Source organism: Herpailurus yagouaroundi, unplaced genomic scaffold (genome assembly GCF_014898765.1).
Source record: "Herpailurus yagouaroundi ecotype Mexico unplaced genomic scaffold, PumYag 308, whole genome shotgun sequence".
NCBI lineage: Eukaryota > Metazoa > Chordata > Mammalia > Carnivora > Felidae > Herpailurus > Herpailurus yagouaroundi.
Window position 1 is genome coordinate 1,476,746 of NW_024412525.1, and position 13,786 is coordinate 1,490,531.

General features: G+C 39.3%; 1 protein-coding gene across 4 annotated transcripts; it reads right to left on the minus strand.

The window, feature by feature from the left end:
* Window positions 1-1,009: 1,009 nt before the first annotated feature.
* On the minus strand, window positions 1,010-10,330 carry ZNF281 (zinc finger protein 281). Of its 4 annotated transcripts, XM_040462012.1 has the most exons (4): window positions 10,243-10,330; window positions 7,838-7,879; window positions 6,805-6,853; window positions 1,010-5,869 (listed from the first exon to the last, which is right to left on the minus strand). In XM_040462012.1, exons 2-4 carry the CDS (start codon window positions 7,855-7,857, stop codon window positions 3,158-3,160), a joined length of 2,781 nt encoding a protein of 926 aa, XP_040317946.1. In that variant the 5' UTR covers window positions 7,858-7,879; window positions 10,243-10,330; the 3' UTR covers window positions 1,010-3,157. The 4 variants fall into 4 exon arrangements, with proteins under 4 accessions (XP_040317946.1, XP_040317945.1, XP_040317947.1 ...); XM_040462011.1 differs by lacking the exons at window positions 6,805-6,853; window positions 7,838-7,879; window positions 10,243-10,330 and adding an exon at window positions 6,092-6,240 and having other exon boundaries at window positions 1,010-5,865; XM_040462013.1 differs by lacking the exons at window positions 6,805-6,853; window positions 7,838-7,879; window positions 10,243-10,330 and adding an exon at window positions 6,092-6,201.
* Window positions 10,331-13,786: the final 3,456 nt, after the last annotated feature.

Here is a 13,786-nt window from a genome sequence, read left to right on the forward strand (position 1 = left end):
ATTCAAATATGGTCATTCCACAAACAGAAGAAAACGGGGGCGGGGGGGGGGGGGGGGGGAAGGGGGAAAAAAAAAAAAATGTTAAGGTTAACCTAGAATGGAAAAGTCAGTCATCTGTGCAGAAAAATTAAGAATTGGATTTGAATGCAGAATCAGGGAGATTCTGTTTAGCAGTCTTGTTCGAGAAAATACCAAAGCTAGGAAATGACCTTGGCAAAGAAAGAACTAATTTACTTTTCCCAATCATATGGGCCCAGCAGATTATTTCTCTAGAGACAAACCCATGTTTTTGTCTAATATAATTTATCATTTCCCTGTAATAGTATCATATACCCAAAAAAAGCAAAGCTTCAAAGACCTATTCTATCCTTTAATATTTTTACTCCTTAATTCAACATTTGTAGCTACTGAATTTCAAAGCACAATTTTCTCATGATTTTACATAGCCACCCACAATTTTTTCTCCATCTTTAAAAGGTACTTACTTTCAAACATCTCTTCTGCATCTTCAATATTTAAATGTCTTACCTCTTTCCTTCTGATATCTAGACTTTCAACTTTTTTACACACTGTTAGACTATGACTAATAGTTTTCCTACTAAAAATGCTCAAGGCCCTTTTTGTGCCCTACTGTTATTACAACCTTTTTGAAGCAAAAAGGATGCATCTAGAACCAAAAGATATTGGAATCTGATTTTAAGTGAGGCCTCAATAGTCTCTCTGATGTAATACTTAGGATACGTAACCAATTTCAACAAAACATGTTCTAATTTACATATTAACTTTCTACCCTTCCATATAGTGCACCTCAAACACAAAATGCTCAACCAGTTTTCAAATAAAATAAACCTAAAAACATGAAATACTTAAGTTAAAAAAAAAAAAAACAATAGAAATACAAGTCTCTAAACTGAAAGTTATACCACTGATGTGAATATTTTAGAAAATGTAGTTCATGAAAAAAACTGAAAAATGTTACTGGATATTAAGTGATATCTCCTTTCTTCAATTTTGTGATTAACAGGTCTTTTATTGGTAGTAAACTAGAGCAAACAATCAGAATAATACATATGCAGTATTCAGTACACACAATAAAAGTTAAAGAAATTCAAAACCTGTATAAAACAAACACTGGAGAAAAATCATACAGCTTAAGAGATACAGTGGTAAAGGTCCTCTCCATCCTTTGATTACAGCTTGTACTCTGTACCCAATAGAACTTACCGCACTTACCAAAATAAGAAATACAGACGTTTTAGTATTGATGTATTTAAGAGGATTAAACACATTTTCTAAGAATCTTGCAATGACAAATAGGTGACCCTTTAGCTGGTAAGCAGACTTAAGGGAGGAAAGTGGGGAAAGGAAATTAACTAATATTTTGTAACCATTTTTAATAATTTCTTATTTTCCAAACACTGCTTTCATAACAGAAGTGTTTTACACTTGCACAATATTAATTACTTTATTATACATGGAAGCCTGTGGTAGGCTGATTACACAATAAGACTGCAAACAACCAGTGGTACTTTTCTGACGTCAGAAGAGTACATAAGACTGAAACATCACCAAAAGTACATAAAAAACTCATCAGCATAAACATCAAAGTACATTAAAAAATATAATCAGGAAAAAAATACAGTTGCTAAAAAGTGGTTTAGAGCAAAGCCACTGTCTTATCAGTAGCTTCAAATGGCAATTAGCGTTCATAGCAAGTTTTGATGACTTTACAAGACCCCTGTACAATACTGACTAATGCACCCTTTTAAAATGTACATTAAAGGCTGCAATTTCACAAAGAGGTTCTGATGTCACTACTAAATGCAGACACTTATTCCTCACATTAGCTAGGTCACCAGTTGGAATTACCACCTTATTAACAGTATCTGTAGCTCAGACTAGGTGGGGCTTTATTATACATGGAAATCTCTATGTTTTTTTTTTTTTTTTAAAGATGGGGGGTTGTTTATCCTATTATTTAGTATTTGAATGCCACAAGGCATATAAAATGCCTAATGAGTTACCTAATGGAATGTAAATCATTCTAAAATTGAAACTGTCCAGAGAGAAGAGGGAACAAGGCAGGCTCAGAACTTTAAGAAAGAGGGTAAGTCAAGAAAAGAACAAAAAAACAGAAGTATGGGTGACACGTAATAACACAGACAAGAAAACGATGCTTTAAGCCATGTATAATAAATAATGCATACCCCAAATTTCAAAAAATTATGTAATTCCAACTTGGGTTCTAATACTGGATCCAACCAACCACTTGGGTGTCAACACTGTGCCAGATATCATAACTCCTAATGGAACTACAGCCCTGTTACAGTTGGGATAAGGAGAGGGTGCTATTTTTTCTTCTTCTTTTATTAAAGCTATCATTCCAGGCTTTGATCAAAGATCCAAGAATATTTGTTCTACCAGGCTGGAATGAATGGTTTGGAAGTTCAGAGTACATTTAAAAGCTGCAACAAAACATAGGTAGCCAACATCTCAGAATTTTGGATCAGCCTAGATGGAGACAGCAATTTGAAATGTTTTCGATCCCTTACTTAAAATGATGAAATGTATATCAGCCCAGATAGAGCAATTTGAAATGTTTTCGATCCCTTACTTAAATGATAAAATGTATTATCACACTATCTGTAAATTGGATATTCCATTACAGTGATAACGTACAGAATTCCCATGCGTTATTACACTTTCCTGAGAGTAAAGCAATTAGAATAACCTTAATCCTAGCAACAAAGTTTTTTTTTTTTGTGGGTTTTTTTTGTCTTTTTTGTAGGTTTTTTTTTGTTTTGTTTTTGTTTTGTTTTTTTTTTTTTTTGCTTTTTTTGTTTTTTTTTTTTTGTATTTTTGTGGTTTTTTTGCATTTAAAACTTTTGGGCTATTCCCTGACAATCTATACATGTAAATTTGATTGCTAAACATTGTCACTTTGAATGTCAAACTATTTTTAATCTATTGATTTTGATTAAAAATCATAATACAAACAGAGCTAAAATCACACTAACAAAATAAACTAAATATGAAAAGTTGCATTGAAAGGGCATTACATTATTCTTAATAGGATCGTGTAGAAACATTCCAATGGCAGTGTTCTCAAAATAAAACAAAATTACATTAGACCTCCAGCCTGGTCACTTTGGGGACCTTACCTGTAACTTTGGCTGGTGGGTGTCTTTACTCTCGTACTACATGGCTCACTTACATCAGACATCATATTTGTATACCCTGAGAAATCTGACACTGAAGTCCTTACTCTATGGTCCACTTCTCCATTAGAGTTAGTGATGAAGGTCATTGGCACCCTGCTGCCCGACTTAAACTGAGAACCAAACGCTTGTGCAAAGTTCTCAATCTGGTACGTTGTTCTAGGCTCTATGTCTTTCTGAGGATCTATCTGGCTAGCTAACTCCTGAGATGGAATCTGAAAGCTTGTTGAGGACTCTAAATTTTTCTGTTGTTCCTTCTGGCTAGTCAATTTCTGAGATGAGGACTGGAAGGCTGACGAAGTCTCTAAATTCTTCTGAGAATCTATCAGATCATCCAGCTCCTGGGAAGGTGTCAACTGCTGATGTGTAGCATCCAAAGCAGATAAATAAAGACCTGGTTGAGATCCAAACAACATCCCAAAAGGAGGCTTTGGCAATGAAGATGGCAACACTGAGGTAACAGATTGGCCGAAACCACACTCCAAAGGAGATGTAGTGTATATTTGTTTTTCTGGAAATAAAGTGTGGTTGTGGAGAGGTGAAGACAAACTGACAAACTGGAAACCGTGTCCAAGAGTAAAACCTGCATTAGTGGATTTTTCAAAAGCCTGTTGGAGGTATTTGGAGTATTCTTGCAACATGCTTGCCTTATCACTTGAAGATGTTTGGGTGCCTGGGCTCAAATTTTCTTCTTGAACCAACTCTGAGTGTTCTCCTGAGGTGTGTAAATCCACTCGTGGTTCCGTTATGTTGAAAGGATCCTCTTTCTGGCTTTCTGATTTGTTGGAGTATTGATCCAAAATACTTTGTAAAACCTCATCAGGAATTCCAGACTTGTCATGACAAGACTTAATTTCAGCATTTAGAGCTGAGGAGTCAATAAGGGACAATGGAGTCTCATTGTCCAAAACACTGACACCTGCAGACTGAATGACGGACTGTTGGGAGACCATGTGTCCTACATTTATAGAAAAGGCACTGTTGCTGCTGGCAGTTGGTAAATATCTTCTTTTCTTTGAAAACTGCATGGCATCATCATAATTACTACTTATTTGACCTTGTTTACCACTGGTACTTTGGAGAAGACTAATAGTCTCCACACTATTATTCGAAACTATGCCAAGTGAGCCACCTGGTTTCCCAGACAAGGACTTCTGTCCAATGATGTCTGGTAATGGTGACACAAAATTAAGGTAGCTTTTCTCTGTATTCTTTCTGCTTCCTTTCTTAAAGATCAGTTTTGGCACCCTTTTCTGCAGTTCATCAATACCAGTGCCAATTATGCCTCCACTGGAAGACACAGTAGGCATTTCTACTGAGTAACTCTGCATGTTTATATTATTTGAAATTTGTGATTCACTTGTTTTACCAGTCTTATGTTCCTTATTTTCAACAGCTATACTTTTTGACTTCGTTTTTCTCCTTGAAGAACTTGTATTTCCCTGAGACAACACAGCCAGATTACCCATACTGCTATGGGTTGATGACCCAGGTTCTGCACCAGCGGCTCCTTTAGCTATGGCTTCACCACATGTGCGCCTGTGCTTCAACAGTCTATCAGTCCTTGAAAAATACTGTTGGCAAGTGTCACATTTATATGGCTTTTCTCCACTATGCGTCCTCTTGTGTCTCTCCATATGGTACTTCTGAATAAACTTCATGCTGCACTGATCACATCCAAATGGCTTCTCTCTACTATGAATTTTCTCATGTCTCTGTAGTAGGTATTTCTGAATGAAACCCATACTACACTGGCTGCACTGGAAAGGTCGTTCTCCAGTATGAATGAGGACATGTCTCCGCAGGTGATAGGAGCTTCTGAAAGCAGCACTACAGTGATCACAGATATGAGGTTTCTGACTTGGGGAGAGGATGGCACCTTCTCCATCTCCAACCAAAGAAGGTTTGGATGATGCACTTGGCTTCCTCTTGGCTTTGATTCCCTGAGATTCTGGCTTTGGCCTCTTTGCCTTTTTGACATTAGTGTCCTGCTTTGGCTCCTCACTGCCATGGTGGTCATCAGTCCTGCTACTGCTGCTGAGCAATACGTCACGGTGGTGCTGGGCTGGTTGCTGCTGGGCATGCTGGTGGAGAATACTGAGGTCCTGGATGACGCCGTGGCTCCCCCCATCCCCGCCTCCTAGGCCAGGAGATCTCTCCTCAGCCCCAGCGAACAGCCCCCCATAGTGGTGGTGGTGATGGTGGTGGTGGGACTGCTGCTCCTCAGGATCTGCGGGTTTCTCCTGTTTGATGCTAACCAAAGACTGCAAGAATCCCCAGGAGGTCCTCTGCGAGGGGAAGGCCGCGGCTGACGCCGCTGGCTCCTTCTTGAAAGTCATGTCCGGGGCTGGCGGAGGGGGGGGCTCAGCGGCCGGGGCTGCGGAGGTAGAGGAGGATAACACGCACTGCGGGGGAGGGGCGGCCGACCCCGCCGGCCGGGTGAAGCTGGTGACCGGGGGAAGCCGGTGGTTGAACATAACCATACCCTGGGGAAAGGTGGGTTCCATCTCTGCCCTCCTGCTGCCGCCGCTGCCGCCGCTGCCGCCGCCGCTACTACCACCGCCGCCGGAGCCGCTACCACCGCTACTGCCGGTACCACCGCCGCCACTCAGGAACCCACTGCCGATTTTCATACCCCGAAGGAGGCCTGGCTGAGGAGAGGAGGAGGAAGAGGGAAGAGGGAGGAAAGGGGGTGGAACCGGGCCCCGGGCCGGGACCACCGCAGCGCCCAGGACCCCGCCGCGCCGCCGCCCAGACCGCAACGCGCCCAGCACTAATTCCCAGCCCGGTCGCCTCCGGCACCGGCACACATGGTTCTGGGACTCTTCCCTGGGCCTCGCCCTCTCCCTCTCAGACCCACCGGCAACACTTACGGGTACCGCCGCCGCCGCAGCCGCCGTCGCCTCCAGTTAATAAAAATAACGCCGTCCTCTCCACAATGGAATTAAAAGCCTCCCCTGTACTGCGCAGCCGCGGCGCGGTGTCTGCTGGGAACTCTTCAACCCAGCCAGAGGGGAGCTCTGCGGAGCCACGGCGCCTGCGCTGCAGCTTCCGCCCGGTCTGCCTGTCAATCACTGGGGCGGTTGGGCGGAGGGGAGGCCCAGGGCTCGAGGGGCGGGGATTTGGGTCCCCTGTAGAAAGAGGCTTCCAGGCGAACGGGCGTGATTGGTGGGCTGCACTGACGGAGTTGGACGTGGGTGAGGGCTTCTGGGGGAGGACGCTCAGGGGGTGGAACCCAAGGGGCGGAATTACGCGGGACCTTACTGCGGCGTGGCTCGGGGGCTGCAGAGAAAGAGGCTGGCAAGATGGGGGAAACTGAGGACTGAATGTTGGGGCTTTTTCTAGCTTACAATTTGTAGTCTAGGTATTGAATCACAATCCAAACCCAGAAGTGGGTCACTTAGGGCACTTTTGGTTCTGCCTAAAAGCAGTAAACTTCAAATGCCCAACATTTATTAAAACAGATTTCTTCCGTTATCCCTCTTAGGTTGGAAATATTTTAGTAGTGGGCGTGTACCTTTGCATTTATAGGAGGAGCCTGCTTTGAAACCGTTGCAAAAAAAAAGTTGTTTTACTGCCAACCTACCTGAAGGCTACTGAAGAAGGAAACCGCGTGTAATCCGGGTGCTGCAGCCCTGTAAAACACGCCCACACTCATACTTCATCATCATCAGATGTTATTTAAATGCCCACATACCTTTTCAGTCTGGCTAATGACTCTGTTTGCAATGTTACAATGTTGCCTAGCCCCTTATGTTACTTATTTAGGAAAAACTGACTACCAGGCCCTTCTAAGACGTGTACTAGGATTCACTCTGCCCTCCCCCAGTATAGACTGCTGAGAAACGCATGCAAAATTACAATTTTTTTCTTGAGGGAAAATTACAAAGTAAAATCTTGAAATCAGAGACTAACAAATACCACACAAGTCTCTACTCAGTGGCTAGTGTACACAAAGCACTCACTTTCATATTAAACGTGCCAAAATCTAAACCAGCTACTTGCCTAACAAAGCCTATATAAATCACATTTTTTTTCATAAAACGACTAGAACCATCACAATAATTCGTTTACATAGTATATTTTCTTCGTGAAATTTCAAGTCCATTTTTTCACAATATTTCTAACTAAATAACTGCTCATAACTAAATAGTAAATGACTTCTCTGAGAAACTTCACCATTGAAACCATAAGATTATTCATTATTCTTTATGGGCCTCTCTGAACCTGTGCAGAAACTTAAAAGGTAATATTTAATGAACATTTGGTGGTAAGAAATATTATTCTAATTCCATGAAGTTATCTATAAGCATTCTGCCACTTAAATTGTAAAACCTGAATACCGTCAAGGATAGCTAAGTGTTAAAAGAAAGACTAAAAATTCCAAAACTTAAGGCAGTAGTAAAATATTAGTCAATGCCTGTGAGAAATGAGGCTGTCCCTTTATTCAGGGCGTCAGTGTTTAATGGTAAGCTGGGATGCATATAAGCTAGTCCAAGCATGAAGGGCAGTAGGACACTCATATGAAAAGCCAACTTTGTTCCTCAGTTATCAAGATAAGAAACCTGTCATTTCTCTCATTCACTCTGTCAGCCTTGAGATACTCCAAGCAGACTTACCTCTGTGTTGTATACCCCATATATCAGGAAGATGAAGAGACCCTGTAAAATAAAATGGAGGGAAAAAGCTGTTAACGCTAATCATTTCAGCAGTAGAAATACCTGAAATAAACTTTCCTGGGAACAGACAAAAGAAGACACACTTCATCAAGGTCAATTTATTTTTCTATTTTTCAACATTAGAAGCTGTACCTTGAGCATTTATAAGGTAACATACCAGCACATCACCTACAGTGGTTGTGCTACGCAATTCTTCATAAATAGAAAATAAAAATACCATTCCTGGTACATAGAATATTAATTATAAAAATCAAAATGCCAGTCTCTGAACGATAGCTAGGTAATGAAAAAATTAAACTCAGAAAATGTCATCAAAGTAATCAATAGCACTCAGCATCAATATTTCTAAACACTGTTTTAGACTACGGAAAATGGAATATATTGGTTAAAGTCTTCACAGGAGTAAAAAAAATTTTTTTTAATGAAAAGAACTAAAAGGATAAACTTAGGGTAATAAATAGTTTCTAAACAATATTTAAAACTCCAGTTCAGGTTAAGATAAAATTTCACATTATCACTTGTAAAACTACACACATTTTTATTGTAAACTTTTTATAAAGAAGTTTCAAAGATCTGCTGTTTATTAGTCCTTAGTTTTAGAAAATACTTAATTGTAAAATATAAAATGGATCTCACTCTTAAATCTAAAATATTAAATTTTTTAAGAAAATAAAACTGATGTAGTTTAAACTTATTAGAGAAAATAGCAAGAAATTTTCCATGTATTTTGGCTTTGCAGGGGAAAGAAAAAATCTATATTTTCCTATTCTTGTTAGGTATGAGTAAACCAAATATGAGATAGATGCCTGGACTAAAGTCTGGAAATGGTTCAAATAGTTAAGAAATGTGACATTTCAAAAGGAAAATATTACAGGAATATTTTAATATTTGTTTTATATCTGCATACTTAACATCTTACAGATAACGGGAACAATCCTATAATAAAGAGATTGAATAAAACAGAACTAGGTTTTGCTCATTAGTTTCTTCTGTAACATATTTTATTTTTTAAGAACAATTTTACTTTCTTTATTATTTTCTTATGTAATCTTTACACCAACATGGGGCTCAAACTCACAACCCTTGAGATCAGGAGTTGCATGCAATACTGACTGAGCCAGGTGCCCCTCATCATTTTACTTTAGTATGGTATGTTCATTACAATTAATCTTACAAGTTTTCAATACTACTCTCTATATAATATCAGAAACAAACTTTCATTACATGTATTTGTATTAGGAAGAAAGGTTGACAAAGAGTTTTGAACAACCAAAAATGTCTACTGGGTCATTGACTTTTAGAAATTCAAGTACAGTGAGAGTTTCTTCACTGTGTATACATCACGTCCCATAGCTCAATATCAATACTCAAATCCATCCAAGTAGCCTTTCTCAAGATCTACATAGTGTGAATTCAAGCGTCTTAGATGATACTCATTTTATAGGCTACTTGTTTGCCTATATTCTAGATAATTCAAGAAAAAAGTTCTCTGACTTATGACAAAACTATACAATAATTAATAGTGCTCCTTCCTTTCATAATTGCTAATTCTTTATTTCATATTGTGTTATATAGATATAAAGTTAAGAGTAGGTCACTCAAATTACTTCTATGTATGAGACAGGAGTATTTTGCTTTGTGCAGTACCTAAGTTCTTCACCACAATGCCTTGTGTATGGAACAATAGGCAGTGTGATTTCTATATGTTAAGAAATTCATCTGTTGGGGTGCCTGGGTGGCTCAGTCAGTTAAGCAGCTGACTTCAGCTCAGGTCATGATCTCATGGTTTGTGGGTTTGAGCCCCGTATCGGGCTTTCTGCCATCAGCCAGGAGCTCGCTTCAGATCTTCTGTCCCCCTCTCTCTCTGCCCCTTCCGTATGCTCTCTCTCAAAAATAAATAAACATTTAAAAATGCGCAAAAAAAGAAATTCGGCTGTTATCTATATATTTTGAGACATCTATAGAAGAGCCCTTCTACGATGTGTATAATCACTTCTGTAATTTATCTATTTTGTAAATTCAATTTTCTCTAAAAGAAAAGAAAATTTCAAAAATCACATTTATTCTCCATGTCTTGGTAAAGTAAGGAGGATATGGAGTATGTTCTAATATTTTTATTTACTCTATTTCCATGTTACTTGTTATACATTTTAAGTTCTCACATATTTAACTCTTTAAAGTAATATAAAATGATCCACAACAAAAGTCTGCCTTTTGAAAAAAAGATTTAGACTGAAAAACTGTTTTAAATAAAGGCAGCTTCAGTCTCAGAAGTTTTTTTCTTTCTCCTTTCTCTTCAACAGATGCACACTTAAAAGCATGGTAAGCAATCCCCAAATTATTACTTCAAAGATCCTGAAAAAGCCTGAGACTTGAAATCACTCCAAGGAATCTCTGCTTTTTTCTCTCTTGGGTTGTCTACCTGATGTCACCACAACCAGCTGAAAAGTAAAACATTAATAATAATAATCATAATAATAATAACAATAATAATAATAAATTATGTGTTTTATACATGGTGCCTTTTTTCCCCACTGATTTTACCAACTATTGACAGTTGTGATAATTTAGATCTAACTCTACAGAACTTCATAAGCCCTTCACTACTGGTTAAACATCTCATTTTCTCTTTTTTTCCCAAGGGAAGAATCAAAACAGAAATAGCTAAACATAAAAATCTTAAGCCATAACTAGGAGCCACTTTTAAATCCCCGCAGGGAGAATACCTTTAAGAACAGCTGGAAGGAACCAACTGCCAAATTTCAACTGGCACTGAGACTTCTGAGCTCCTTCTACCAACATTCTGTCCCACCAAAGAGTGAACACTGTAAGTATGCCTTATTTCTAAAACGAATGATCCTTCATGTCTGTTGGGGAGTTTCTGCTATTCCACCCATAGACCTATCCATTCAAAATATATATGGAGTATTAATCTATAATGGAACCAATTTCTCAATGTTTCAATCACAGTAAAAATAACAGTAATTGGACAGGAAACATCCCAAGCGTAGCTGTATTCCTATAGCATGTGTATATATTATGGGCAGGAGCCAGGACCAGGGAAAGAACACAAGGGTATTACATCTGGTGCTGTACAGGAGTTAAAAATAGAAACTTACAGGAAAGAAGGGGGGAAATCATGCTATATTATTTTATTTTCATTTATGTATGAAACATTAAAAACTGAGGCAGCTTTGTAAATATCTTCATTGTCCTAGAAGTTCATTGAACAACGTCGGCAGATAGATTCAATGGCTGACATCTAGTCTGTTATTTTTATATTGATTGTTCTGTACTTTCGTAGTGCACTTCATGACTGCTACAAAATCAATCTTTTCTGTGGTAATGTATTCTTTCCTGGCGATACAAAGAACAGGAAGGTGCCACTATACACAGTACATTGCCCACTCAGGAATCAGAAGAATATTAACAATGCTAATATATGTATAGCTCTCTCAAAGTACTTTCATTTGCATAATTCCATTTGTTCCTCACTACAATACTGCAAAGTAGGCAGCATGAGTGTTATTAGCTTTTTTTTTACATATGAGGATTTTGAGGCTTGCTCAAAATGCCACCGTGCTGACAAGTGGGCAGAGGCAAGGATTAGTTTCTGACTCCTCATCTCATGTGCTTTCACATACAACTGCCTTAAATAGACACCTTCGTAACTCTGAAATCACCAGCTTCAAGGTAATACAATTGGTGAGCTCTTTAAAAGCTGAGGTTTCTTGAAAGCATATTATAGTTTGATTAGAACTGTAGAAGGTCAGGGTCTCAGTATCCAGTAATAGAGCTGCTTAGACTAGTGCTCCACAGTGTAAGATGGCCTAGCAAATACAACAGGAAATACACTTTGCAACAGTGGTTCCTAGTTGCTATGCACCAGGTTCTGTCTTTTGTGCTTCCTTACAAGTTCTCATTCAATGATGTATACTTGCTAGTTGCTGGGAAACATATCTTTTCCCATCAAAACGCTGCTAGGTAACCACATAGTCAAATATCCTTTATCATTATCATCATTTACTGACCTTCTTTGAATGTATGGTGCTATGCTGTGTGCTTTTATTTATTTACAAACCATGCTCCAGCCTAGTTTCTATAAACAATTCCTGTTTGGGGGACGAAATCCCATGGAAACAAAAGCATTAGTGTGCAAGGATATGTGTATTTGCTTGTTGCAACACTGTGTGTAGTGGTAAAGAACTGGAAACAACCTGAATGCCCTTCAACACAGGATTGGCTGAGTAAATTGTGGTCTCTTCAGCCCTTAAGATACTAGGCAGCTGAAAGAATGAGTTAGAGCTATGTTTATTAGCCTGGAGTAATTTCATGAATTGTTAAAGGAGAAGAGCAAGAGGAAAAGACACGTGTGTTATATCGTCTCTTTTTTGTAAAACAAATGACAAAACCTCCCTTCCTCCTCCCCAAATACAACTGATTCAACAGGAGAACAGGGTGGAAAGGTGCACACCAAACTGTTGTCACTGGTTTTCCTAGTGGAAAAGACGTGAGGGAGAGGAAGCAAGTCAGAAACATGTTAGAAGCACACTAGAAAAACATGTATGACCTTATCAAAGGAGGTGGAATGTACAATTCTATGGAGGATATTAAATATAAATATAGAAAAGAGAATCTGCACATGGATAAGGAGCTAAAGATAAGATGGACAAATAAAATACTGATTTGATTTGGGGTAAGATTGGGGTTTTTTCTTGACTCCTTTTATTTTTTTAAAGCTTTTATTTTTAAGTAATCTCTACACTCAAAGTGGGGCTCGAACTCACAACCCTGAGATCAAGAGTCACATGACTGAGCCAGTCAGGCATCCCCACTATTATTTTAATATAAAGAGTACCTGAGGTGCCTGCATGGCTCAGTCAGTTAAATGTCTGACTCTTGATTTCAGCTCAGTCATGATCTCACGGTTGGTGAGTTCAAGCCCCATGGCAGGCTCTGTGCTGACCGAATGGAGCCTGCTTGGGATTCTCTGTCCCCCTCTCTCTCTGCTCCTTCAGCTTACATGCACACATGTGCTCTCGCTCTCGCGCTCTCTCTCTCTCTCTCTCTCTCAAAAATAAATAAATAAATATAAAAAAATAAAGAGTATAATACATTTGAATGAAAAAAGATGTAAGTGGGTTTATTTAAAATGAATTCATTGGGGCACCTGGGTGGTTCAGTCGGTTAAGTGTCAGAGCTCGGCTCAGGTCATGACCTTGTGTTCGTGAGTTCAAGCCCCGCGTCAGGCTCTGTGCTGACAACTCAGAGCCTGGAGCCTGCTTCAGATTGTGTGTCTCCCTCTCTTTCTGCCCCTCTCCCGCTTGCACTCACACACACGCTCTCTCTCTCTCTCTCTCTCTCTCTCTCTCTCTCAAAAATAAACATTAAAAAATAAGATGAATTTATTATTTTTTTAAAGTGGGGTATAATTTACCAATAAATGTATACTTGTGATTAGTAGACTAAAGAAAATAAGCAGTTTATACAGCAGAACACATCAATTTTGCCAGGGAAAGTGGGTGCATGATGAGAAGGGAGCTAAAATCTATCAAGCGATGGCCTCTTGTGGTATGTGTTTGGTTTGCTGCTCTTCTGAAGATCTGATTCTTGAAGGAGAAGGAAGCGTGGTCAGTGAGACAGCTGGGAAAGGGCATTTACGAGAGATCTTTGAGAAAGCACAGCTTCATGAAAGCACAGAGATCTCCAGGGGACAAGCAAGGAGCTCAGAATTGCTAGAGCAAGTTGCTTTCAAGCGAGAGAGGGGAAGCTGATGAAACCAGAAGCAGGGGCAGCACCAGACTGCGAAAGGCCTTGCATATCGTGTCAAGGAATCCAGTTATTCCTCTCTTAGAAAAGGGGGTCATTACAAAGTTTTCATCAGGACAG